This window comes from Spermophilus citellus, assembly GCF_964194105.1.
Source record: "Spermophilus citellus genome assembly, chromosome: 1".
Taxonomy (NCBI): domain Eukaryota; kingdom Metazoa; phylum Chordata; class Mammalia; order Rodentia; family Sciuridae; genus Spermophilus; species Spermophilus citellus.
Genome location: NC_138182.1, coordinates 4,188,583 through 4,214,349, shown reverse-complemented (window position 1 = coordinate 4,214,349; position 25,767 = coordinate 4,188,583). Strand labels below are relative to the sequence as shown.

The window sequence follows — 25,767 nt, the reverse complement described above, 5'->3', positions numbered from 1 at the left end:
GACATTGGACAACCGAGATGCTCTTCAAGAGCAAGCCATGTGACTGGATCTGGGTTTGGATCTGCCCTTCCAAGAGCATGGAGAGTGGGGACTGAGGGAGGCTGGGGAGGGGCAGTCAGGAAACTGTCCAGGTGACAGATTCGGTCAGGGTGGAGGGGTGGGGTCCCATGCCTGGTCTGACTGGAGAGGTTATATAAGGCTGAATTGGCATGTTTCACCATCACAGTGAGAGCTCTGGGTGCCATCTTGCTCGTCTTCTCTCCTCTGTCCGAGTCCTGGTGAAGTTAATCATTCCATCTCTACCACCTTTGTTTGGGGAATTCCCGAGAAATGTCTCTGCCTCTGCTGTTTGTCAGAGTTTCCAGACTGACGCCATCAGACCCCAGCAGACCACTCGGGCTGCCAACCAGCGCAGCCAGCCTGGGGTGTCCAGACTGCAAATGTGCTCTTCCCTCCCCATCCGAATGTCCACATCGCAGAGGGACTCTGAAGCATGAGCCTAGACATCTCCTGAAAGCAGGCCCAGGCCTCTGGAACACGTTAACCCTGAGAGCAGACAGCAAAGATTCCTGCTAGAGAGATCAAGGGCAGAGAACCCTGGGCAGGAGCAGCCACTGAGTCCAGGAGGCCAGTTGGGTGGCTCTTAAGAGACCCCAAGCCACCCAAGAATGGAGGAAAGTGGGTGAATGTGAGAATCAAGTACCAGGAGCCCCAGGCCTTGGGACAGATTTAGGAGTCACGGAGGAGGAAGCAACACAGATATATAATGCCAGCACTGGGATTCTTGCTCAAGCACCTGTGTCCTTGGTGTGACCTCTGTACTTCAGGTGTGAAGCACACAGGTTGGGACGTGACAAATCCCAGGATGTCCAAGGAGCCCTGTCCAGTGTTTAGCTCTGTGCACCAATCTGAAGCTCAGGGTGGTGTCTATTTGAAGCAGACATGGGATGTTTATTAAGGTGCTGTAGGAGCGGAACAACCATCACGACAGGATGGCTCAGGTCAGCTCCTTTAGAAAGGCAGCTGGGAAAAGTGTCCACAAAGCAGGTGTGAGTTCTCCAGGTGAGATCAGGAGGAATGCTGTGTCTACTGGCAGGGTGTGCTGAGCAGCATGGCAGGTGGGGTCAGGACTGCAGCCCGTGCCTGGGGAGCACCACTGGCGTAGCAAACAAGGAGGTCACTGGTGAAAGTGGCCATGCATGGTGCCAGGGGACAGGTGGAGGTGGCGTTCACACGACAGTGGCTGAGCACGACTGGGGTGGCAATGAGCATTCTGAGCATGTACAAGCTCTGGCTCCTGAAAGGAGAAGCAGATATCAGGAAATTGGTGGAGAAGACGGTGGTGCACAGGATTTCACTTTTTTAAGACAGGAAATACATGAGTAGTTTTGATTCACTGTGTCAAAGTAGATTATAGGTGGTGATGTATGCATCTGCCTCCACATCTTTGAAATCTCAGACTCATCTTTCCCTCCACTTGTGCAGAAAGCCCTCCACAGTTTGTCTGATCTACAGCAAGACTGAAAAAAATAATCACGGTGGGCTATATGTTGGGACCATGTGTTGTGGTCTTTTGGCATCTCCCGATTGCTTGAAAAGTGAAAATGATAATAACAACAGCAACACAGATTTGGAGGAGGCTTGACGTACAGGAAACTGTTTTTCACAAATTGTCATAAATGAATGCTGGAATGAGACATGTGGTGTCCTGTGATGGATTGGTGATAGTGGCCCTCCTGTGCAGTGCTTTGATGCATTTCTTCCAAACCACAGACTGATCAGGTGCTGCTTTCTAAAGAAGTGTCCTGCAATCACAGGGTCCATCTAAATAATTCTTCAACTCTCAAGTTTTAAACTGACTAAGGCATTCAGGGCACGGTCTAGAGGTCACTGGGGTAAGTTCAAACAAAGTGTCACCTCCACAGATAGTTGTGGTAAAAAAGCAAAATCAGAAGCTCTGTGTGCTGTAAAGCAAGCCGATTAAACACAGGAGGAAGACTGCTAGTCCTGTGGTCAGCAGTGAGCACCACACCCACTTACTCCCTGCTGGCCATGGCTTTAACTTGGCTGCAAAGGCCTTTTGCTAAGTGTTAAGGTATGGGGCTGGGGATGTGGCTCAAGCGGTAGCGCGCTCGCCTGGCATGTGTGCGGCCTGGGTTCGATCCTCAGCACCACATACAAACAAAGATGTTGTGTCCGCTGAGAACTAAAAAATAAATATTAAAAATTCTCTCTCTCTCTCTCTCTCTCTCTCTCTCTCTCTCTCTCTTTTAAAAAAAGAGTTAAGGTATGGAGAAGAGTGATTAAATGCCAGAGGCTCAGGGGTCCCCCAAATAAGGAGAATTAAGAGGCCTGAATTATCTGTTGTCTAGAACGAGGAGTGACAGGGACAGAAGCCAGTGGTTCTGGGAAGTCAAGTGGCCATTGTTCTTCGCACAGGCTCTTAGCAGAAGAGGAGGAGGGTGTGTTGAAGGGGGCAGAGGACAATATGGAATGAGTGGCAATGGGCCCTCAGGTGCATTCGGTCCAGCAGTGTTAGCTCAGAGGCACCCACAATGTCACGCTGGGGGTCCTCCAGATCTGACCCCGGGTTCCTGTGCTTCTTCTGTTCCACTCCCCATGCAGGTGCCTGCTCACAAATGTGTGGAACATATGTCCGTGTGTCTGTCTGTCTGTCTCTGTATGCATCCATCCACCCACTCATGTATTGATGTATCTCTCACATATCTAAATGATTATAACCATGTGCTGAAATATTAAAATTTATTCATACTTTAGAATATTAACACATGGGAAGGATATTTTTCTTTAAATAACTAGTTATTATGCTACTTGTGAATGGAAGGCCCATAATCTGTCTATATTTTAAATTGCTTTATAGAAAAGGAATTCTTAATGAACTTGAGTTGCTATTTGTAAGTAATAGCCTAAAACATACTACATTTAACATATCTTTCTACTTTTTATTAACTTGTTTTAATTCTATCTTCAAGTATGGATTCAAACATAAATGAACATTTATGAACTATACCTGCATAGCTGCTCTTCAGCAGGGCGTCTCTCATTGTTGCAGAAAAGCAATCAGTGTGAGGCTCGTATACAGGAACATGCCAGAACACAGAGCCTAAAAATCCAGTAGGATTTCAGCCCCGCAGACAAACTGCGGGGATCCTGAGTTTCCGCTTTCTGATGGAGATAGCAGTAGCGATTTAGACTATAAATAGAGTAATATGAGTGGTGTGCTTTCACTACAGTTTTCTAAAATCTTAGAAGGTGCTAAGTGTGGTTCTGCACTACAGTGTCCAGCAGCTTTGTGTCTCATTCCTGCGCCCCAAGAAAACAGACGGCAGGGACTGCTGGGTGGGGACAGGAGGAGGACTGTGGCCCTCACGGATCTTCTGCTGTTTCTCGTCCATGGTGGGCTATTGCTCTGGCAGAGAAAGACTGATTGTGCAATCAACTTGACTTGATGTCACAGCCAAATTTACATTAATATGATCTGACATGTTAATGACACAATAATATTGATAAATAAAAATGATCATCAAAAGTAACCACTTCACATAATGGTAATATAACCAGTTCACATAATGGTAATTATGGTAATTGCTGAATTATAATGGTACACAATGGTGCTCATTGTTACATATTTGTTCATGTATGCAACATAATAATATAATTCGACTGATATCATTCTCCAATAATTGATATTATCTACAGTAGTTTTCAGTGTTGAAAACGGCCCCCAAACATTGTGAGATTTAATAATGTGCCATACATATCCTGTGTCCTTAGGCAGACCCTCCTGTGGTAAGAACATTCAGGATCTCAAACTTGCCCACTTCCTGCCTCAGATCCCCTCGTACCAACCTCCTTCCTCCTCCCACAAAACAAGGGCTACAGTCTTGCTCTCCTTCAGGACTCTGGGAAGACCTTCAGCGGCTGACCTCCTTCCCAGCTGTGGCTGCAGAACACACCATGTCGCAAAACATGAGACAGGTCAACCTAGGGTGGAATTCATGCTGATGCAGAGCAGAGGCCTGAGATATGGCCCCAGAGAGCACCACAGCCCAGCGCTCTGTCCCCCTCCCCCATGACAGCTTGCACACCCTCTCCTTCCTTGTGACAAGTGGAAGAATCTGGAGGGTAGAGAAAGAAGCTTCCTGGCTCAGAGCGCAGAGTGACAAGAGCCTTTCCCGGGGCTGAGAGGTGAGGACACAGTGAGGCTGGAAGCCCCCGGGAGTGTCCTCAGGATCAGTCCATCACCCCTGCCCTGCTGCAGCCCTGTCCAGGATCAGACTGCTGCCCGTAGCCCTGCCTGCTGGGTCAGGAGCCCCATTCTTCCTGGTTCCCAGGGTATGTTTGCAAGTCCGCCTGGTTCAGGAATGGCCCTTCCATGAGAGGAAGGACACCCCTCTTATGAAGGCGGGAGGCTTCGTTATTCAAGCTTTGCTTTTTTGGTGGGATGTGAGACCCCCAACCCATTCCACTTAGGTGTCATCTGTGCTTATTGTGGAGTTTAACACACTGTATTCCCTTGTGAGTCAATTAATTTTGAACATCTCTCCAAAGATTCCAGAGGCACACAGATAAGCTATGTAACCTCATTTTATATTGTGAAAAACGGTTTTGTTCTTTTTGATTGAAAACCAACCATGAAGATGTTCCGTTAGATGGAAGTAATTAAAATTGTGAAAATAGAATCCACGGGACATTAAGTCAGCCCCCTGCCTCTCTTCAACTCATGATCAACTAATGGTGTCCTGTAGAATTTATTAATTAGCTTTAAGATGTGGTGGACTCTTATCTTACAAAAATGTTCTGTGACAGGAATAATCTGTCAAAATAATGCTGGTTCATTTGATCGAATTTGATATTATTTAGACATGATCTAATGAGCTCCTTCTGTGACCCTGTAGTGTAGTGTTTCCTTATTTTCTATAAAGTTTTAAAGTCTGTAATGATTAATCAGGTGAGACTTCTTGCTATATAAACTAGAAAAAACAAAAGAAATTTTAGCATCTTATTTACACCTAAATATATTTATAACAAAAACGGGGAGAAAAGGCAGATATTATAAAGCTAAAATTAACTATAGAATTCAATTTTGTCTCAGTCCCTTTCAAGACTGAAAATATTTTATATCAAAGTGACATTAAATAAAAATGTTCCAAGGCTCAGGAAGATGATGAGACGCCTTCCAAAATACTTACTTGCAACCATGCAGTTGGAGTTGCGTGGACATGTGCACTCTTGTGACTTAAGAAGAAGGAATTTAAAGAGGAGTTGCTAGTGGAAAGCCTGTGCTGTTGGTCTCCTGTGTGCGACGGGCCCTGTTCATTTTGCCATGTGGCTTCAGGATGCAGACTGAAGGTCCCTGGGGCCATCTGACGGGAGTCAGCTACAGGGGACGCAGCATGCAGATCTGGAGGCTGTGCTGTCTGGGAGGTGTGCACATGGGGAGCTGGTCTATCCAATACCTGGGCTGGCCGGAATAGGGAGCTGAGTCTCATCTAACCAGAGCTGAAGATGCCGAGGAAGGATGACACAGGTAGATGTGGACTCAGAGCACAAGGTTGTTCAATAGTTGAAGATCCAAAGATGTATCCACTTGGGCCAGGCATGGTGACACACACCTACCTGTAATCCCAGCAGCCCAGGAGGTGAGGCAGAAGGACCACAAGTTCAAAGCCAGCCTAAGCAACTTAGTGAGACCCTACCTCAGAATAAAACTAAAAAAGGCTGGGAATGTAGCTCAGTGGTTAAGCATCCCTGAGTTCAGAGCACCAAAAAGTTTAAAAAATGTGTTTGGGGTAGAGATCTAAATTTATTCTCTTGAGTATGAACCCAAAGACAACGCCTTTGAGGGGCAACCTGTCTGGGGCCAGGACTCCAAGTTGATGGAAGCTGTTTTAATCCAATGCCTCATCCTCTTTTGAAAGGGAACAAGGCAGCAATTTGCATTTCCAAATCCTTAAGCCATGCAGGAAAGGAGCATGGCCTTTAGCTGTCAGGGGCATCAGGACAAGAAAGGCCCGAGGTCCACAATGTGGCATGAGATCCAGCAGCTGTCACCATGCCGTTCTGATCTGAATGTGCTGACCCTCTCCAGAGAAGTCCCCCTGGGGTGTGCTGGGCTAAGGCAGGCCCTGTGCCCCACCTCATGCATGTGAGGTCACTGAGACTCGGGGGAAGAGAAGCCCTCGGTCAGCCTTGTGCCCAGCCAGTGATGGAGCAAGGCCTAACACCACACAGTTGATCTCCACAGGTGGGGCTGCAGGTCTGTGGCCACCCAGGTCCCAGATGTGGAGGGGTTGCCGGCCAGTCACTGCTGTGTCCACCAGGTTAAGCCTTGTGCTGAGTATTAGCACCTGGCCTTGATTCTGGAGCAACCTCGGGCCCAGCACAGCACGTATCTGCCCTCAGTCAACCAGTGGAGATTGGGTGTGCTGAGGAAATGAGCTGGGGACCTTGCATCAGGGTGGCTTTATTTTTACCCAGAATTGGATTCTGGAGGTTGATGACTGTAAATCCATATCCAGGGAAGAGCTGTTTATCATAATCAGGTAACTTGTCATTAAAAAATATTGCAAGGGAAGTATTAAATGTAGAAGAGCATACATCGATGTGCAAAGATATAGATTTTATATATATGTATACAGGAATGTTTATGTCATGTGTGTTTTATTCCCATTTTAACTTAAAAGGACGGCATTCATCATATTCTCCCACTAGGAAAACATGCTCAAATAATCGGATGGGAAAGCAAGACAGAGCCTCTAGGTCCATAAATCTTTTTAAAATTTCACGATAGCGGCAAAGTAACAATATGAAAAACACTGTAGATTTTCTTGAGAGGAATTTAAATCTTAGGTTAATTTAAATAGTTTCTTTGCTTCTCCCGCTTTCAGAGAAATGTTTCAGTGAAGGAGGCACTGTGGACTGAATCATCGGATTACTTTTTCTCTAGGCCCAAATGGAATTCCATTCTACCTTTTTGCCTCTATAGAGAGGGATATGTTTGTGCAGCTTGATTACAAGGACATTAAAATCTGGCTCTTTCCAAAGACTCCAGTGCTGACGAGGACTTTCTGGGGCTCCGGGGGAGTGTGCTGAAACTGATTAAACTCTTGTCTTTGAGTCCTCGATGTTCTTTGTTTCATTATCATTGTATATGCAGTAAAAAAAGAAGTCTCTGGAAGCTCTTTATAATAACGGATTCTGAGAATAAAATCCCTGCTAGTGCGTTGGTGGGGGCGGACACCGCCTGTGGGAGTGAATGCCACACCTGTGTGGGGCAGGAGCGCTTCCTTCCTGGACAGCCATCTCTTAGGCTGTCAGCATTTGTAACAAACCTTCTTATAAAGTGGGAAACAAGACAAGATTGCCACTCCATTTTCATAAACACTTAAACTGAACAGCTCCCCTGTTCCCTCAGTCCTGGAGCTGCCATGCCAAGGGTTTGGTCACTTTGAGGAGTGAAAGTGGAGCCCTACTGTATTCGTCCTTGAGTGACAGGCTCCTTGTACCTAGCAAGATGCCTCCCAGGTCCTCCCCTGCTGGAGCAGGGCTCAGGACTTCCTGGAAAGGCTGAGTAACATTGCCTGTGTGCACCTGTGCTGTTGGTCCCTGGGCTGTGGACACTGGGTGGCTGCACCTCATGCTGTTGTAACACTGCTAGGAACATGGGGGTGGAAATACCTGCTTAGGACCTGGCTTTCAATTCTTTTAGATCTATAGCCAGGAGTAAAAGTCTATGATGATATGCTGGTGTTAGAGGGCACTCCAAAATGTTTCCCTAGTGACTCACTATTGCAGTTCTACCAACAGTGAGGAGGTCCCAGGGTCTTCTCCTCACCAGCCCCCAACTTTGGTTGGTTCAGTAGCAGTCACTGTCATGAACTTGAGGTTCTACTGCACTGTGGTTTTGCCTTGCAATTCTTCTATAATTAGGGATCTTGGACATCTTTCTGTGTGCAGATTACTCATTCCTTTATCATCTTTGGAGAAATGTCTGTCAAGGGTTTTGCCCATTTTAAAAATCTTGTTATTTGGTTTTTGTTGTTGGGTTGTAAGAGTTCTTTACGTATTCTCGATATTAACTCCTTATCGGATATATGACCTGTAAATATTTTCTCTCATTCTGTAGATTGTCTTTTCACTCAATTATTTGTGTCCTCTGATACTCAATGTTTAAATTTGATGGAGTTCAGTGCTTTGTTTTCTGTGCTTTGCCTGCCAACCCCAAGGAATCATGGCCAAGTCCGATCCCATGAAACTCTTTCCTTACATTTTCTTCAGAGAGTTTACAGTCTCAAGTCTATAATCCACATTGCGTTAATCTTTTTACATGGTGTAAAATAAAGGTCCAAAGTCATTCTTTTTCATGTGTGTCTTATTATTTCTTGTGCTTTTAACATTATTTTCTACTTTGAAAACTCACAGCAGTTGATGTGTTCAATGTGTATAAATTTTGCATCTGTGAGAGACACAATTCTCTCAATGTCCATTAGGAACATTAGTAGAAAACTCCAGAGGATACACGTCATTGTCTTAAACTATGTCAGAAGCACGGTGTGGCAGGAATGTCCAGGTGCAGGGTACACTGGGGACTCTCATCATAGAAACCCCCGGGTGCAAGGTTGGGGCCTAGAGCAGCCAGGGCCCCACAGCCAGGTGGTCCTGGTGCTGCCTGCAGCCAACCCAACCCAGTCGGAACCACACCATGCAGTTGCCCCTTTTCAGTCAAAGGACATGCTCCTGTGCCCTGTGTAGGGCTCAGTGATGGTGGCCAATGAGATGGAGGTGACGCCTTCCAGGCCCTGTGCTGCCCAGACCTTAGGAGCCAGGCGAGGGGCAGCCGGGACGGGTGACCAGGAGCGCCGTGGTCTGGGGTGCACCGCCGCCTCTGCTCACTGTGCGGAACTTCCGAGGTCCGGACCCAGCCCCCCTGGTCTGCAGCTGCGAACTGATGTGATTGACGTGTGATCCACACGAACAGACTCTCCCTTCCAAATTACATTCCCTTTCGCCAGGAAAACTGTGATGTCTTTATTTCCCTCTGATCATTCACTTTTCTTTTGGAAAACCTTGGTCGGTGACTAGCCATTCCGACTGTCGCGGGAAGACGGTGGGGCTGCCGCTGGAGCGCACTCGTCTCAGCTTTGCGGGGTCCACTCATGAAGGAGAAAACACATCCTCCAGAAGTTCCGAGGAAACCTTCAACATGACCAGCCCAGAAACCCGGGGACCACCCGGCACTGTCCTCGTCTCGGTCCTGGGCCTGCCGGGCACAGCGGGCTGAGCCCCAGACAGTGGCTGTTCCCCGCAGATGCCTCGCAGCCCAGCTGGGGGGGAAGGGGCTCCTGCCGCCCCCGGGGTGGCCGGGCCTCCGCGGCCAGAACCGTCCTAAGCGGTCCCCACGAGGGTGGGATCTCATCAGAACTGTCACCACACAGTGTAGAAACTGCCAGACTTTCTTGTGAGCGGCTGCAGCATGTCACGGCACCAGCCGTCTGCAGTGTGGTCCGGTGGCTCTCGGCCATCAGCCTCGGGCATTGTGGCTATTTGTCTTTTAATTTGAGCTCCCAGGACAGGAGTGTGTGCAGGTCCTGGTCACTTCATTCACGTCTCTCTAGTGGCTAGTGACGCTGGACGTCTCCCCTCAGCCTCTTCTTGTCCGGTGTCTCTGAGAATCGTCTCTCCAGTGCGTTTTATGTTTTCTAATGGGATAGGTTTTACTGTTGAGTGTTGAGGGTTTATATATTCTAGGTGATTTGATATATGGACTCCAAGTATATTTCTCAGTCTATAACTTTTTAAACAATTTTTATTCATTCTAATTATCTATACATGACAGCAGAAGGCCCTTTAACACATCCTACATAAATGGAGTATGACTTCTCATTCTTCTGATTGCACCTGATATAGAATCACACCTGTATTGCAGTCATCTATGCACATAGGGTAACAATGTCTGGTTCATTCTACTATCCTTCCTCTCCCCATATACCCTTCCCTGCCATCACTTCCCTCTACCTAATCCAAAGTACCTCTGTTTTTCCCTTCCCCACCCCCATTGTGAATTGGCATCCACATATCAGAGAAAACATCCGACCTTGGGCTTTTGGGGATTGGGTATTTTATTTAGTATGATATTCTTCAGCCCCATCCATTTACCAGCAAATGCCATAATTTCATTCTTCTTTATGGCTGAGTAGTAGTCCATTGTGTATATGTACCACATTTTCTTTATCCATTCATCTGTTGAAGGGCATCTATGTTGGTTCCATAGATTAGTTATTGTGAATTGAGCTGCTATAAATATGGATGTGGCTGTGTCACTGTAGTATGCTGATTTTAAGTTCTTTGGGTATAAACCAAGGAGTGGGATAGCTGAGTCTAGTGGTGGTTCCATTCCACGTTTTCTGAGGAAACTCCACACTGCTTTCTGTAATGGTTCACCAATTGGCAGTCCCACCAGCAATGTACCTCTTCCCTCATATCCTATAGCTTTTTCTCTTTTTTTTTCTTTTTACAGTTTCTTTTTAGCTAAAAGGAACATACAGGATACATAATAATAGGATCCACTTGACATAATTATAAAAGCATGGAACATAATGTTCTAATTCAGTCTGTACTACTTCTCCTTTCACTCCCCTCCTCCATCCCCCTTCCCTTTCCCCTAATCTGTGGATCTTTCTGCTCTATACTTACAGGTTTTTTCCTAACTCGTGTCTTGTGGGTGTGCATGATGGGCGGATCCCCTGTGGTATATCACATATGTACGGAGGAGAGTCGGGTCAGATTCATTCCACTGCCTTTCCCTGTCCCTTCCCTGCTGCCTTCCCTCCTTTCTCTTTGTCTACTCCACTGATCTTTCTTCTGTTCTTTTTTATTTAACCCCCCCCCCCTTTATTTTGAATTAGTTTCCATATATCAGAAAAAAAGCACTTGACATTTGACATTTGGGGAATTTCATTTAGCACGGTAGTCCCCTGACCCCATCCATTTCCACCCACCTAATGCCTTCAGTCATTATTCTTTATGCCTGAGTGATACTCCGTTGTCTAAATGTCCCACATTTCATATCCATTCACCTGTTGTAGGGCACCTAGGTTGGCTTCATGACGTGGCTGTTGTGAATTGTGCTGCAATGAACACTGATGTGGCTGTGTCACTGAAGTATGCTGATTTTAAATCTTTTGGATTTATACTGAGGAGTGGGATACCTGGGTCCTATGAAGGCTCCATTCCTAGTGTTTTTTTTTTTTCAGGAATCTCCACACAGGGTTCCAGAGTGCTGCTCCAATGTGCAGTCTCACAGTGATGTGGGAGCGTTCCCTTTTCCCCACAGCCTCACCAACATTGGTTGTTACTTGTATTCTTGATAACTGCCACTCTGACTTTAGTGAGATGGAATCTCAGTGTCATTTTGATTTGCATTTCTTTAATTGCTAATGATGCTGAACATTTTTTTCATACATTTATTGGCCATTTTTATTTCTCCTTTTGAGAAGTGTCTGTTTGGATCTTTGACCGTTTGCTGATATTGTTTTCGGTGTTGATTTCTTTGGATATCCTGGATATTAATGCCCATTCTGACAAAGATTCCCCCATCCTGTAGGCCCAGTCTTCACACTCTTCTTTATTTTGATGCCATCCGCTGATTGATCAGTTTATTTCTTGTGCACAAGGAGTCTTGGTCAGTTCCTGAGCTGGACTGTTTGGCCTGCATTTTCCTCTAGCAGTTGCAGGGTCTCTGGTCTAATTCCTAGGTTTTTATCCACTTTGAGTTGACTTTTGTGCAGGGTGAGAGATAGGGGTTAAATTTCATTCTGTGGCATATAGATTTCCAGTTTTCCCAGCAGCATTTTTTTGAAGAGTCTATCTTTTATGGCACCTTTGTCTAGCATGAGATAACTGTATTTATGTGGGTTTTTCTCAGTGTCTTCTATTCTGTTCCATTGGTCTTCATATCTGTTTTGGTGCTAATACATGCTGTTTTTGTTACTGTAGCTCTGTGATATAATCTGAGGTCTGGTATTGTAATGTCTCCTGCTTAACTTTTCTCTCTGAGGATTGCTTTCGCTATTCTGGGCCTCTTACTTTTTCAGATGAATTTCATGACTGTTTTTTCTATATCTATGGAGAATGTAATTGGAAATTTATGGGAATTGCATTAAATCATGCAGTGCTTTTGGTAAATGGCCATTTTGACAATATTAATCCTGCCCATCCAAGAACGTAGGAGAGCTTTCTACCTTCTAAGGTCTTCTTCGATTATTTTTTTTTTAGTATTCTAAAGTTTTCATTGTAGAGGTCATTCACCTGTTTTGTTAGATTTATTCCCAAGTATTTTATTTATTTATGTTTTTGAGGCTATTTTGAATGGATAGTTTTTCTAATTTCCTTTTCAGCAGATTCATCATTGGAGTAGGGGAACACAATTTATTTATGAATGTTGATCTTGTATCCTGCTACTTTGCTGAATTCATTTATGAGTTCTGGAAGTCTTCTGGTGAAGTTTTTTTGGGGGGTCTTCTAAATAAAGAATCATATCATCAGCAAACAGAGATAATTTGGGCTCTTCTTATTCACATCCTTCATTTCCTTCTCTTGCCCGACTGCTCTGGCTACAGTTTCAATGACTGCGTTGAATAGGAGTGGTGAGAAGGACATCCTTGTTTTGTTTCTGTTTTTCGAGGAGATGCTTCCAGTTTTTCTCCTTTCAGAATAATGTTGGCCTTGAGATGGTCCTATATAACCTTTACAATGTTGAGATAAGTTCCTTTTATCCCTAATTTTTTAGTGTTTTAAATATGAATGGGTGCTATGCTTTGTCAAATGCTTTTCCTGCATCTTTTGAGATAATCATATGATTCTTGTTCTTAAGCCTATTCATGTTGTGAATTACATTTACTGATTTCTGTATGTTCAACCAACTTTTGTCCCTGGGATGAAACCCACTTGATCATGGGGCACTGTTTTTAATGTGTTTTTACATCTGGTTTGCCAGAATTTTATTGAAAATTTTTTCACCTATTTTTATCCAGTGTGCTGGTCTGAAGTTTTCTTTCTTTGATGTCTCTTTGTCTGGTTTTGGCATCAGGGAGATACTGGCTTCATAGAATGAGTTTGGAAATGTTTCCTTCTTTTGTATTTCATGGAATAATTTGAGGAGGATTGATATTAGTTCTTCTTGAAAAGTCCTTGTAGAACTCAGCTGAGAATCCATTCAGTCCTGGGCTTTTGTTTTGTGGAAAGATTTGATACTTGAAATTGATGTATATTTTCTATATCTTCACAGCTCAATTTGAGTAGGTCATATGCCTCTAGGAATGTGTCAATATCTTCAAGAATTTCTAGCTTACTGAGGTAAAAATTTTCAAAATACCATCTGATAATCATCTTGATTTCAGTAGTGTTCTGATGATATTTTCTTTGTCATCTTGGATTTTATAATTTTATTTCCCCCCCCCTATTTCTTTCTTATTCATTTGGCTAAAGGTTTCTCAATTTTGTTTATCTTTTCAAAAAAAAAAAAAACAACAACAATCAAACTCTCCGTTTCATTGATCTTTGGTGTTTTTTTAAATCTCAATTTCATTGATTTTGGCTCTTATTTTAATTATTTTCTGTCTCCTACTATTTGGGTGTCATTTTGTTCTTCTTTATCTAGCACCTTGAGATGTAATTTTAGAGTATTTATTTGGTGTCTTTCAGTTCTTTAAATTTATGAGCTCAATGCCATGAACTTTCCTCTTACAACTGCCTTCATAGAGACCCAGAGATTTTGATATGTTGTCTCACTATTCTCATTGACTTCTAAGATTTTTTTTAAATTTCTCCACTGATTTTCATCTGGTATCCCTTCATCATTCAAATGGGCATAAGTTTAATCTCCAAGTATTAGAGTGGTTTATGTTCTTATCTATCATTGATTTCTAATTTTATTCCATCATGAGCTGATAGAATGCAGGGAATTATCTCTATTTTTTATATTTGCTAAGATTTGCTCTGTGACCTAAATTGGGGCCTATTTTAGCTTTTATTTCCATCTTTTTAATGGTGTCTATCACACAGAAAAAGGTCTTAGTTTTGATGAAGTCCAATTCATCAGCTTTTCTTTTTTTCAATCATGTTTTTGGATGAAGTCTGAGTTTCAAAGGTTTTTTGTTATCTTCTGGAGGTGTTGTAGACTTTTGTTTTGCATTGAAATCTAGGATACATTTGGATTGTTGTGATAAAGGCTTCAAGGTTGAGGTACAGGTAACTTTTCTCCCTGTAGACGTCTTCTTGTTTGAGCATCATTATGGAAAAGGCCATGCTCCTTCAATGGTTTATGTCACACCTCTGCCACCAATCTGCTGGCTGTCCTTGTTCAGATTTTGTCACCAATCTGGTGGCTGTACTTGTGTGGGATTTGTGTCTTCCTATTTGCTGGCTCCATTCTGTTCCAATTATCTAAGTGTCTACTCTCCCCGTAGCACAAAGAAAAAAAGAATGCAGACAGAAGGCAGCAAAATAGATCTGTTTTCTCTAAAAATGAGGGAAGTGATTGCTTAAATGGTCTATTTTTGTCACACTGAAATATTTTCGTCACACTGAAATATTTTCATTGCATTAGATTATTTGGTCTTTATCTGCATCATATTTCAAGAGGTATCTAAAAGCACCTACCTTAATTTTAGGAAAGATGCATCTTAAATTCTACCAGTTATGGCTGCTTGCTTTTCCGTGGTAGTGGTAATGACATTTATCAACTTGGCCAGTCAATGACATTTTACAAATCTTTTTACATTTTCAATGTGTTAGTGAGACCGTGTGTGTGTGTGTGTGTGTGTGTGCCTTTTGTTGGGTTTGAAAACGTGATGGTCTTCATCTGGGCTATCAGTCCTGCTAGGTGAGTCCTCCGGAGCATTGCTTTTCTAGACAGGTAACTGTTTACAAACAGAACTGTGTTTTCCTCCTCCTGAACACATTTTGTGCCCCTTACCTCTCTTCCTTTGTCACTTTTTCTATGCTAAAATCTTCAATTCAAGGTAGAGTGGAAGCAATGACAGCAGGCCCTTTTTTTCTGAAGTTTGGTGGATGTCTTAAAATAAGGTCATCCTTCCTTCCCCTGGCAAACACTCATGCCTGTCCACTTTGCTAATCTGCACGCAGGTAGGCATTTGCCTGGGTCCTTCTAAATGAGATTGATCTGTAGCTCTACTTTTTGATTGTGCCCTCATTTGGTTTTATATTAAGCTTTTGCTAACTCTAGAAAATGAATGGAGGTAATTAACATCTTTATTATATAAAAGAATTGGGTAAAAATGCAAGTTTTCCATCCTTAAATGCTGGAAGAATCATTTCAGCGATATTTTTGTTCTTGTTTTTATGGTTGAGTATTTTCTGTTTGTTTTGGGGGAATAAACTGGTTTAATTACTATAATGATATCAATCTATTCATTTTCTCTGTCTTCTCCAGTCCCATTCCATTAGTTGTATTTTACTAGGTAGTGTAGGTTTCTCATGTCTTTCTTCACTTTTGCTCTTTGTGGTTTCATTTCTGGTTTTATATTTTCCTCCTCCTCCCCCTCCTCTCCCTCCCCTCCCCCCTCCCCTTCCCCTTCCCTCCCCTCCACCTTCCCTCCCCTCCCTCCCCTCCACCTTCCCTCCCCTCCCTCCCCTCCCCCTCCCTCCCCTTCCTCCTCTCCCTCCCCTCCCTCCCCTCTTCCTCTTCTTCTTTGGTATGTACTTCTTTTCTTTTTCTTTTCTACCTTTAGGAGTCTGATATTTTGCTCATTGATTTTTGAAAAGTATTCTTTTAAATATACACTTAAAACTGTAAATTTATTTCTATGAGCTGCTTTAATTTAATCCAAAAACATTGATGTGGATTTTTTTTGTCAGTGGATGATGGAAAATATTTATTTCTCTGACTCTCCCTTTATTGCCCACACTTTGTTGAGAATCAGCTTTTGTAAATTCCTGAACACTTTGGGAGTGAGGCTCCATTTCTATTGTTGACATCCCACTCTTGACTGTGTATTTTTTCCTCTTCTGTTTTGAAATTTGCTTTGTGGTCTAAGACATGGTCCGTTTCATAAATCACCAAATGTTTCTTGGGAAAAAGTCTGTTCCTGAAAACCGGGTGCAAGTTTTTAGAAATGTCCTTTTAAAATTATCTCTGCCCTTAGTCATGCTGTCTCCTAGATGTAGCACTTTGGAGTGATTTGTGTAGAAGTCCTTGGCACTTAGTGGGCGGTAGCCACGCGGGGATCTTCACTCCAGTTGAGATGAGGGTTTCTAGAGTGCAGAAGCAGAAAAATCCCGGGGCTCCATTTTCTTAGTGGGTTTTCTCACTTCTTTATTTTTCTGGTTTGCTCTGAGACCGTGCTGCTTAGGGCCTCGCTAGGTTGCCAAGTCTGGCTCCAACTTGCAATACTCCTGCCTCAGCCTCCTAAGCTTCTAGGATGATGGCTGTGCACACTGTGGGCAGCCACATAATCATTACCTTTAGTGTATTGTCTTGCACACTGACACACATGCACATGAATGCAGCTGATGCACTTGTAATCAGACAAAAAGTCATAATGCAAAGAAAAAGTCATAATACCCAATGTATTTTCAGGCTATAAAGCACCAGGGTATAGATTATTTCAAGTCAAAGGACAGGACATTATTAGCAAAAGAAAAAAAAAAGTCTTTAAATCAAGATTATAAACATGTTTAATTTGAAATTTAACAATAGTGGCCTTGGGTTCTTACAAATCGTGGAGAATCAGGACATTAATCTGAGAGCAACCCTCCGAGCCAGTTTGACAGGCTGTGGGGGATTACTCAAGGGATCTTGAGCTGTCCCTGCAGAATCCTCAAAGGTTGATTGCAGTTTCCTTCTGGGACCCTGAGACCTGGAGAATGGCTGTGTCATTGGATGGTCCTCCCCTGCCAGCTCCACGAGACTCGCACACGTCCCTCTAGATGCCGTTCTGCTTCTGTAGGTTTTCCTGGTGGCCCTGATGACTTCTGGTCACCTAATGACAAGCTAGGACATTCACCTGATTGTGGTGAGCGTCAAAGCTGCTGCATCAAATCTGATGCTGTTTTCTAAACAGATCTAAGGGCAGAAACAGACCCTGCTCAGTACTAACGAGGGCATCTGTGGCTCATGACAGATGGACGCACTTGGGGCAGTCTGTCATTACTTCAGAGTCCCCAGTGTCCATTTGTGTCAGGGTCATTGAAAAGGGACCATTTTGTGAATAGGTAGTGGATATTACCATCATCACTTTTACAAACACTTATGAAAAGTCTTATGAAAAATGATGGTGAAATGGTAAGCTTTCGTCAAAAGCAAATAAGCAAGATCCCAACACTGCTCCCCCCCCCCCTTCTCCTTCCAGTGTCCGTAAAGGGAGTCGCACGTGAAATGCCTGTCTTTACACAATCCTGGTGTTTTGTCTTGCTTGCTCGTGGGCCTATGTGAAGCACATCTGACTCTCAGAACCACCCCTTTGGTCTTGGGCAAGCTTCAGGGGTTCTCAACTAAGTCTTCTTTACTTGCGAAACAGTGATGGTCATATAATAGAGCTGGTGTTTGTGAGAGTAGAGAATCACAGCGTCGAGAAACACAGAAGGGGGACAGCATTGTCCCCTCTTGTCCTGTCCAAGGAACAGGGCGTCATTCCAAGGACGAAGGTGACCCAGCCTGAGATGTCTACCTCAATGGCAAGCGCCCAGCCACTCAGATTGCCATGTAGTTACTTCAGGTTGCTTGAGACTCCTGAGTATTTAAGTGAAGAGCGCATAAATGCTGATCTCGATCCACCCTGGTCAGCCAGATTCTAGACTTCTCAGTGATTAACATTCATTTTCCACCAACAGGGAAATTTTGGCCTAATAGTAAATACATGTCTGTAAAGTTTCATTTCGGTCTTTTGGGTGGTGGTCAGGAAATAGAACCTTGAAGAAAAGTGTTATAAATTAACAGAATGGGAGTTCAGTGTGTTAAGCCCTATATTAGGAAAACAAAGCCCACAACAGCCACGATCCTATGCTTTATTTTGTGATGATAAAGAAAAATCTCTGTGCCTTCTCTCTTACACTTGACCATAGTTAGGGCTTTTAGAAATAAATGCCACTGGCCGTGATGAAAAAGGTTCAGCAAGAAATTGGTGAAAGTGACCATGTTGGGATCCAAACAACTGACAGGGTATGTGCACTCTATGAAATTAAGTTGTATGCAAAGCCAGTTTTATTAGGGTGTTCTGGGAGAACTGGAATGACTTAAATGCACAGAGTTAGCATTATTTAGTGAGAAGAAGTTTAAAACAATGGGCCACACTTAGACCTTTGATGTAGGTTTACAAAATTAGGAAAGGATGGTAGTGGTTATTAAACCAACCTATCTATGTCTAATTCTGTGATGGGATTGTCACCACGTCACCAGCCGAGTAAGACATCGGCTCTGCTTGTGTCTCCCATCTGTAAAGAGGACTTTGTGTGTGCATGTCAAGCACAGAGAACTGAACTAGTTTGTGCTTGTGCCCTGGGTGGTTTGAAGTCAGGTGTGCCCTGGAGCACCGCCCGAGAGCAGGTCGAGTGACTCCCGCCTTCCGTCTGTTGCAGGTTGCTTTCAGCTATGTAACGTGTTTCGATCCCATGAGATGGAAATTGACCAGTGCCTGCTGGAGTCCCTTCCCCTGGGCCAGCGGCAGCGTCTGGTGAAGCGCATGCGCTGTGAGCAGATCAAAGCCTACTATGAGCGCGAGAAGGCCTTGCAGAAGCAGGAAGGGTTCCTGCGGAGGCTGAGGCATGGGAAGCACCAGAAAGTGCGTTTCAACCTCGCCGACATGATCCAGGACGCCATCATCCACCACAACGACAAAGAAGGTGCGTGGCGTGGGGTGAGGCCTCCCCTGTGGTGGGTTTCTCGTGGTGGGTTTTGGTTGGGTTTGGGTGGAGGATGGGAGATAAAAAGCCTCTTTAAATATTGGAGCATGCTTTCTTTTCACTGTCTGAAATATTCAAGGGGAAAAAAATTGCTCTGTCCAAAGAACCTTTATCAAAAGTCGCAAATATCCCCAAAAGATGAAAAACGTGGAATTGTTAAGTTTTGCTTTTTTAGAGCTATCTGAAAAGCAAGTGATTTCTTTCCAAATTATTCATTCAGATTGTTAATGAAATTTTTATTTATGAAATTGCTTCTTTTGATGATTCTGACTGTGAAATTCATTGATGGTCAGCTCCTACATGATAGATAGGTTAGTAAAGTCAGTTCCCTCAAAACTCTCAGGACGTAATAGTCACCTTATCCAAAATTCATCGGAGCGGTTCCCCTGTCTTCTAGGAATTTAAAGTTCCAGGTCTTTGATCCGTGTTCGATGGCTTTTGGGCAGGTGGGAGGGTTCGAGTTTCTGTCTTCCCAGTGTGGGGATCCAGTTTCCCCGCCTCCAGTGCAGACACCGTCCTTCCCCAGGTCTGATTGGGGTCCTGTATGGAGGACCAGGTCTCTAGTAAGGGCTGATTTCTGATCTTATGTTCTGTCCCGGGGCCTGTGTGTTTTGTTAGTTCAATGCTGTTGTCCCTCCTGCCCTCTGTGGTCTGCCCAGAGGTCCAGTATCTCGATGCTGCCAGCTGTGTTCATTTCAACCAAGGCTGCGCTGAATTTGTCTGGCTCCTGGTGCCACACGTTTCTAAGGCTGTCCAGTCTGAATCTCAGTTGTCTTCAAAGACCAAGGGCTCACCTTTCCCAGATTCCTGGGCATGAATCTTGTTTCTGGTTAGAACCTTCTCGCCCAAGTTCTAGTTCGAGGGAACTGTTTGAGCTCTGCGTCTGGGTGAGGAAGGCCTTGAAGAAACAACTGTAAATTATTTACCTTGGTTGGCGCTAACACCAGCGGTTGGATTAATGTAGGTGTTCTTCACAATGCATTCAGCACAGTCTGAAATTCGAACAGCTCTGAAACCAATTTTTTTTTTTTTGTAGCTCATTTAGTGGCAGAACTTTCCCTGACCTAGTTATGTTTTTTAACTTGTTAAATATGGAAAAATCATAAATCTAATAGCACATGTGATTCCAAGGCTTTCAAACAGGGATTGTGAATCTGTATCTAAGAAAACAGCATGTCATACACAATAAGAACTAATGAGACTCAAGTATTTTTTTTTTTTCATGATTGGGTGTGGGCTTGCTGGTTCAGTAGAGTCCTGGAGAGCTCTGCTGTATATAAAGCCAGTGGAGTAGAGGGACTCTGAAGGGGGTGGCCTGGCAGGACCTGCAGGATCATCCAGACCAGTTTCCTGAGCACTGAGCTCAGGCCCTGCCCTCCTCCTCTGAGAGGCTGTCAGGCTCTGGACTCCCCGCCTGGTGTTCTCTGCTCCCCTGTGGCTCTTCACTTAACTGACACCTCCTCTTGGCATCCATAAGCAGGCTGAGGGCAGGGACAGTGTCCCCTGAACACCTGTTGCCTCCTGCCTTTGCCGTCCCTTCCGGGAGAGTGGGGGAAGAGGCTGGGGAAGCTGTCCTGCCTCGCCACAGGGGTTTCCCGGCAAACACTAGAATGCGGGTCTTTACGCTTAAGCCCTACACTGACTTCAAACTAAGGAAACAAAAAATTACTTGTAAAGTTATAAAGTCTCCTGTGCAAAATATCTGCAGGCATTGGGAAATAGCTAAGTTAAGGTTAAAAAGAAACTGAGTAGCCAAGTGATGGACTCGGAGCCCCACGGGCAGCTGGTGTATGTTTATAAGGTGACGTCTGGGGACCGTCCTGTCAGACCACCTGAACTCACCCTGTAAGCAGCTGCTGTTGGCAGAACTGTGCTGTCACCTGGGTGCTCACAGAGCAGGAAGAGTGTGGACCCCACCCTCTAAATTTTCCAGTCTAGTTGAGAGAGAATGATAAACCTGGGAACGGAGGACACAGCTGCTGAGTGACCGTGACGGGGAGGCTGGTGGGCTGCGTCTGCTGGGCAGAGCTCCTCCGAGAACCTGGTTGCTGAGGCTGTGACCTTGACGCTTGCTTAGATCCTGAAGGCTTGAGAGGAGGAAAGAAGAGCAGACCGCACGGGCAGCGGCCAGCAGCTGTGCAGACCTGGAGCCCAGGGGAGGCCTGTCTGGAAGGAGCAGGAAGGAGGAGGGGGACCCCAAGGCACGCTTGAGAGGCGTGAGGTGATGGGGACACACCGGGTGCTGTTGTCCCTCCTCCTCCTGTGGTTTGCCCAGAGGTCCGGTGTCGGCAGGCTCCTAGAAAGACATGGTACCCCGCAGGTGGCTGTGGGTGAAGCTCACTCAGGGCTGTTTAGCTGTAGGGATGACTGGAGGGTGGGATCCGAACTGAAGCAGGTCCCCCCACAGGAAGCAGTCACCTCACTGGGAGGAGAGTGAGCAGAGCTGTTGCCGTGGGAACAAGGTGAAGGACACCCCAAGGTGACAGTCCAGGGAAGAGAGTGTCAGCTCGCCCAGGACGTGCTGTGCCCTGGAAGGGCACCTGTGAGGGAGGCACCCACAACCTGGGCCACTGGGCTGTGCCTTCAGCGTGGTGGAGGTGACCACAGCCAGGCAGGTGCTGTGGACACCAGAGCTGATCATGCAGACATCTGGGGTGAGCGTCTGCTGGGCGTTGGAGGGGCAGCAAGACCACCAGTGTAGAGGGGCCAAGTGGGTGAGCAGGGACAGCAGGAGGGCACTGGCCTGGAGGAGTGGGGAGGTGCATGCAGAGGGCCCTGGCTCTTGTGTGCAGGGGGCTCTGACACCACTGGAGGTTGGGGACAAAGAGACTGAATGCCACCTCAGAGTTAACAGGTCAGCGGGTCTGTGTGGGGTGGACAGAGGACTCTGAGGCCAGGAGCAGAGAGCTGGCAGGAGGTGAGAGTGTGGCTGGGCCCGGAGGGGAGCTAACGGGGTCTCTGAGCAGAGAGCGGGCAGGACGTGCTGGTTGACTGCGGAGGTGTGGATTCTCTGTTGCCTCCAGGACAGATCACCCAAGTCTGGGCATGGAAAAGGGCGACGTGTGTTCCCCCACAGTTGTGTGGGCCAGAAGCCAGGCGCGGGTCTCCCTGGGTGGAAGGCAGGTATCCTCAGACCTGCTCCTGCCACTTCAGCTTCCAAGGCCACGGCCTTAACTGACCCCGGCCTGCTCTGCCGTGGTCACTGCCAGCCCAGGTGGATCCGGCTCCTTCCTGCTTCATATTCCGCCCTTTTTCTTTCCTATCTTGCAGCTCTCTGACCAGCTCTTCTGCCAGCCTCTTCCATTTTTAGGGCCCCGTGTGAGGACACTGGCTCATCTGGACAGTCCAGCATCTTCTCATGGCTTTCAGGTCATTCTTTAGTTAACTATAATTTGCTTTCCCCAGAAAATTCAATGCATTTCATAGGGCACAACTTGGGAGCCAGAATCCTGCTCACTATAGAAATAATGGACTTAAAGATAGTGCCAGGGACCAGGTGCAGTGGTGCACACCTGTAATCCCAGTGGTTTGGGAGACTGAGGCAGGAGGATTACAAGTTCAAAGCCAGCCTCAGCCAAAAGCAAGGCTGTTAGGCAACTCAGTGAGACCCTGTCTCTAAATAAAATACAAAATAGGGCTGGGGATGTGGCTCAGTGGTTCAGTGTCCCTGAGTTCAATCCCTAGTGCCACACACACACAAAAAGACAGTGTCAGTTATTTTGGCCTGAACAACTAGAAGGATGGAAGGCACTGACAAGTCAGGGATTCCTCCGGGTGCCCAGGTTGAGGGCGGCAGGCAGCACCTCACTGGCTGGGGATAGAGAGCTGAGGCTCCTGAGCCTAGAGATGGTGCGGAAAGCCAGGGAGCAGGTCCACTCACCCAGGGAGCAAACTCAGATACGATTTGAACCCAAGGCTGAGACCTGAGGATCCCGATACCAAGAATTCCCCGAAACGCGGCAGAACCACAGGCACCGGGAAGAAAGGAGGAAAATGAGGTCAGGTGCTTTCTTGGGTCAGTGAGGGGAAGCTTCCAAGGAGGACGGATGGGTCATTAGGCCAGCTGCCGCCGCCCAGGAGGATGGAGGTGATTAGTTCAGGTGAATCACTGGGAAGAACACCTCCAGGGCTGGGAGCCAGAGTGGGGAAATAGAAATGGACCTGGAAAGCGCAAGGACTCTTTCACGGGGTTTCCGTGAAGATGAGAGAAATGGAAAGTGTGGGAGGAGGAGAGGTCAGAGCTGTTGCAGGTGTGCGCTGAGAACGCAGTTCATCTGAGAGGGACACTGATGACCTGGAGAGCTGCGAGGCTGCAGCGGATCCACGTGCATGCAGACCCACCAGACCTGGTCCGGCCTGGCTTCTGCTGGGACATGCGTCCTGGCGGCCCCAGCCCTGGCCGCTTGGCCAGTCCTCTGGGGAGCTCTAGTTTTAATCTCCGTGTCTAGGCCCTACCTTGGGGTCTGACAGGATCAGCCTGAAGTGGGCAGTTTTCAGAGATGCTGGGAGACAGGGTCAGTGCCTGGAGGGCAGCCCAAGGCAGCTCCTCCTGGTGAATCTGGTGGGAGAACCAGGGCTGTCCACTAAGAGGGGATGGAGCCCAGGAGCTGCAGGGTAAGGGAAGAGGAGAAAGGGTACGAGTGTGAGATACACAGGCAGAGAGATGCAGTATGGAAGGACTTACAGGAGAAATGCGATATAAAAATACAGACTGAAAAGGAAGATCAGCGTGACTCAGCGGTTTCAAAAACGGTCTGGCATCATCTTCCCACCCCTATCCTAAGACTTTCCGATAGCTTTCATGACACAGTTTGTCCTTGGGTTGCCGTCACAGACATCATTCCACATGGGTACTGAGATGCCATTTTGGTGAGGTTCAACACGAGCTTCTCAGTAGACTTCAGTATTTCTTGCCAAGATAGACTCTCCTGGTGACTGCACGTGCCTGGAAGAGACTCACCAACCAAGTGTAGCAAATGAATGAGCGCCGTATGTGGGGTAGGGTGTTCATGGATGTTGGTATAAAGGTGTGAACTTAAACAAGCCGTCAGATTTGATTTTTCAATTCAAGAGAAGCAAAGAATAATTTTTATTTTAATAATCCATGTTGAGTTTTAAGTTGGATTTCACTGAAGAAGTGGGTTTTTGTGAGCTTGTGAGTAACAATGGAGAGAATGAGCTGATAGTGGAGTCCCACTTCCCTTGGTGTAAAGTAATCAAGGTGAGAGGGCAGCAGCCAGCAGGTGTGGTGCACCCCAGGTCCTCACCAGCTCGCTCGGCACCCGCACTCCTCCAGACCTCCCTACACCTGTCTCCTTCACTCATTTTTAAAAATTCTTTTATTTGTTTTAATTAGTAATGTTGTAGGGACAAATGAGGCAAGGCACTGAAGATAGCAGGAAACAGTTTTATTTGGCTGCAGCCAGGTTCAGAGGGCACAGCCTTTACTGTAATCAATCAATCTCCTGAACCCCGAGTTCAGGGAGTTTCAGAGTTTTATGCCCAGTGTGTAAGGGGAGGGGCTCAGAAGTTCACAGTCTGCAGAAGTTCACATAAAAGCAGCTTTTTCTTTCACTGTTCTGAGCAAGTTAACTCTTCAAGGACCACACCTGAGAAGAGGAGAGCTTCATCTCCCCTCTCTCTCCTCCCGCTGCCAACTGTTACCATGGAGCCCATTTGTAACTTATCTTAAAAATGTAGACATCTCTGTGAAGCCAAGCTCAAGGCCAGAGGCCTTGTTTGCACATTTCTTCAAAGTACTGTACTGGATACGTTTGTGAAAAACTAGTAAGGGAGTGTCCAGCACCTGGAGTGCTGGTATCTTCTCGGCCAGTGGCCAAGTAAACAGGGTGACATGAAAATAGGAAGTTTATCTATATTGGACTCTTGCTGATAGTCCTAAAATCAGCCATGGTAAAGAGGGCTTTTCTGTGGAGAAAGGGGGTACCACTTCAATAATGCATTCATGAACTTTGTTATATCATACATTATGGGGAATAATTTCCCCTTTCTGATCATATGTGTTGTAGAATCTCATTGTAGTCATGTAGGTACATAAGGTAATGATGTCCGTTTCATTCTGCTATCCTTCCTATCCCTGTATCCCTCCTCTCCCTTCACTCTCCTCCATGCAATCTAAAGAAACTCTAGTCTTCCCTAGCGCCCGGCCTCCCATTGTGAATTAGCATCCACGACAGAGAAAACATTTGATTTTTTCGGATTGGCTTATTTCATTTAGGATGATACTAGCAAATGCTTTAATTTCATTTTTCTTTAAAGTTGAGTAATATCCCATCAAGTATATATGCCATATTTTCTTCATCCATTCATCTATTGAGGGGCACCTAGGTTGGTTCCATAGTTTAGCTATTGTGAATTGAGCTGCTATAAACATTGACTTGGCCACATTCCAATAGTAGGCTGATTTTAAGTCCTTTGAGTATAGACGGGGCGTTGGGATAGATGGCTCAAATGGTGGTTCCATTCTGAGTTTTCTGAGGAATCTCCATACTGATTTCCATAGTGATTGCACCAATTTTCAGTCCCACCAGCAGTATGTGAGTGTGCCTTTTCCCCCACATCCTCACCAACATTTATTGTTGCCTGTGTTCTTGATGATTTCCATTATGACTGGAATGAGATGAAATGTTATAGCTTTTGATTTGCATTTCTTTAATTGCTAGAGATGTTGAACACTTTTTTTATATATTTGTTGGTCAGTTGTATTTCTTTTTCTGTGAAGGGTCTGTTCAGTTCCTTGGCCCATTTATTGATTTGGTTATTTGGTTTTTGGTGTTAAATTTTTTGAGTTCTTTTTATAACCTA

At 45.5% G+C, this 25,767-nt stretch overlaps 1 protein-coding gene across 1 annotated transcript in view; it reads left to right on the top strand.

Annotated features, from left to right (window-relative positions):
- MYO16 (myosin XVI) overlaps positions 1 to 25,767 on the top strand; it is a 539,332-nt gene that overhangs the window by 119,468 nt on the left and 394,097 nt on the right. Inside the window, exon 2 of the mRNA XM_081300676.1 lies at positions 18,619 to 18,882. Coding sequence (XP_081156802.1) covers positions 18,657 to 18,882 — 226 coding nt within the window. The 5' untranslated portion in view covers positions 18,619 to 18,656. The remainder of the gene's footprint in view (positions 1 to 18,618; positions 18,883 to 25,767) is intronic.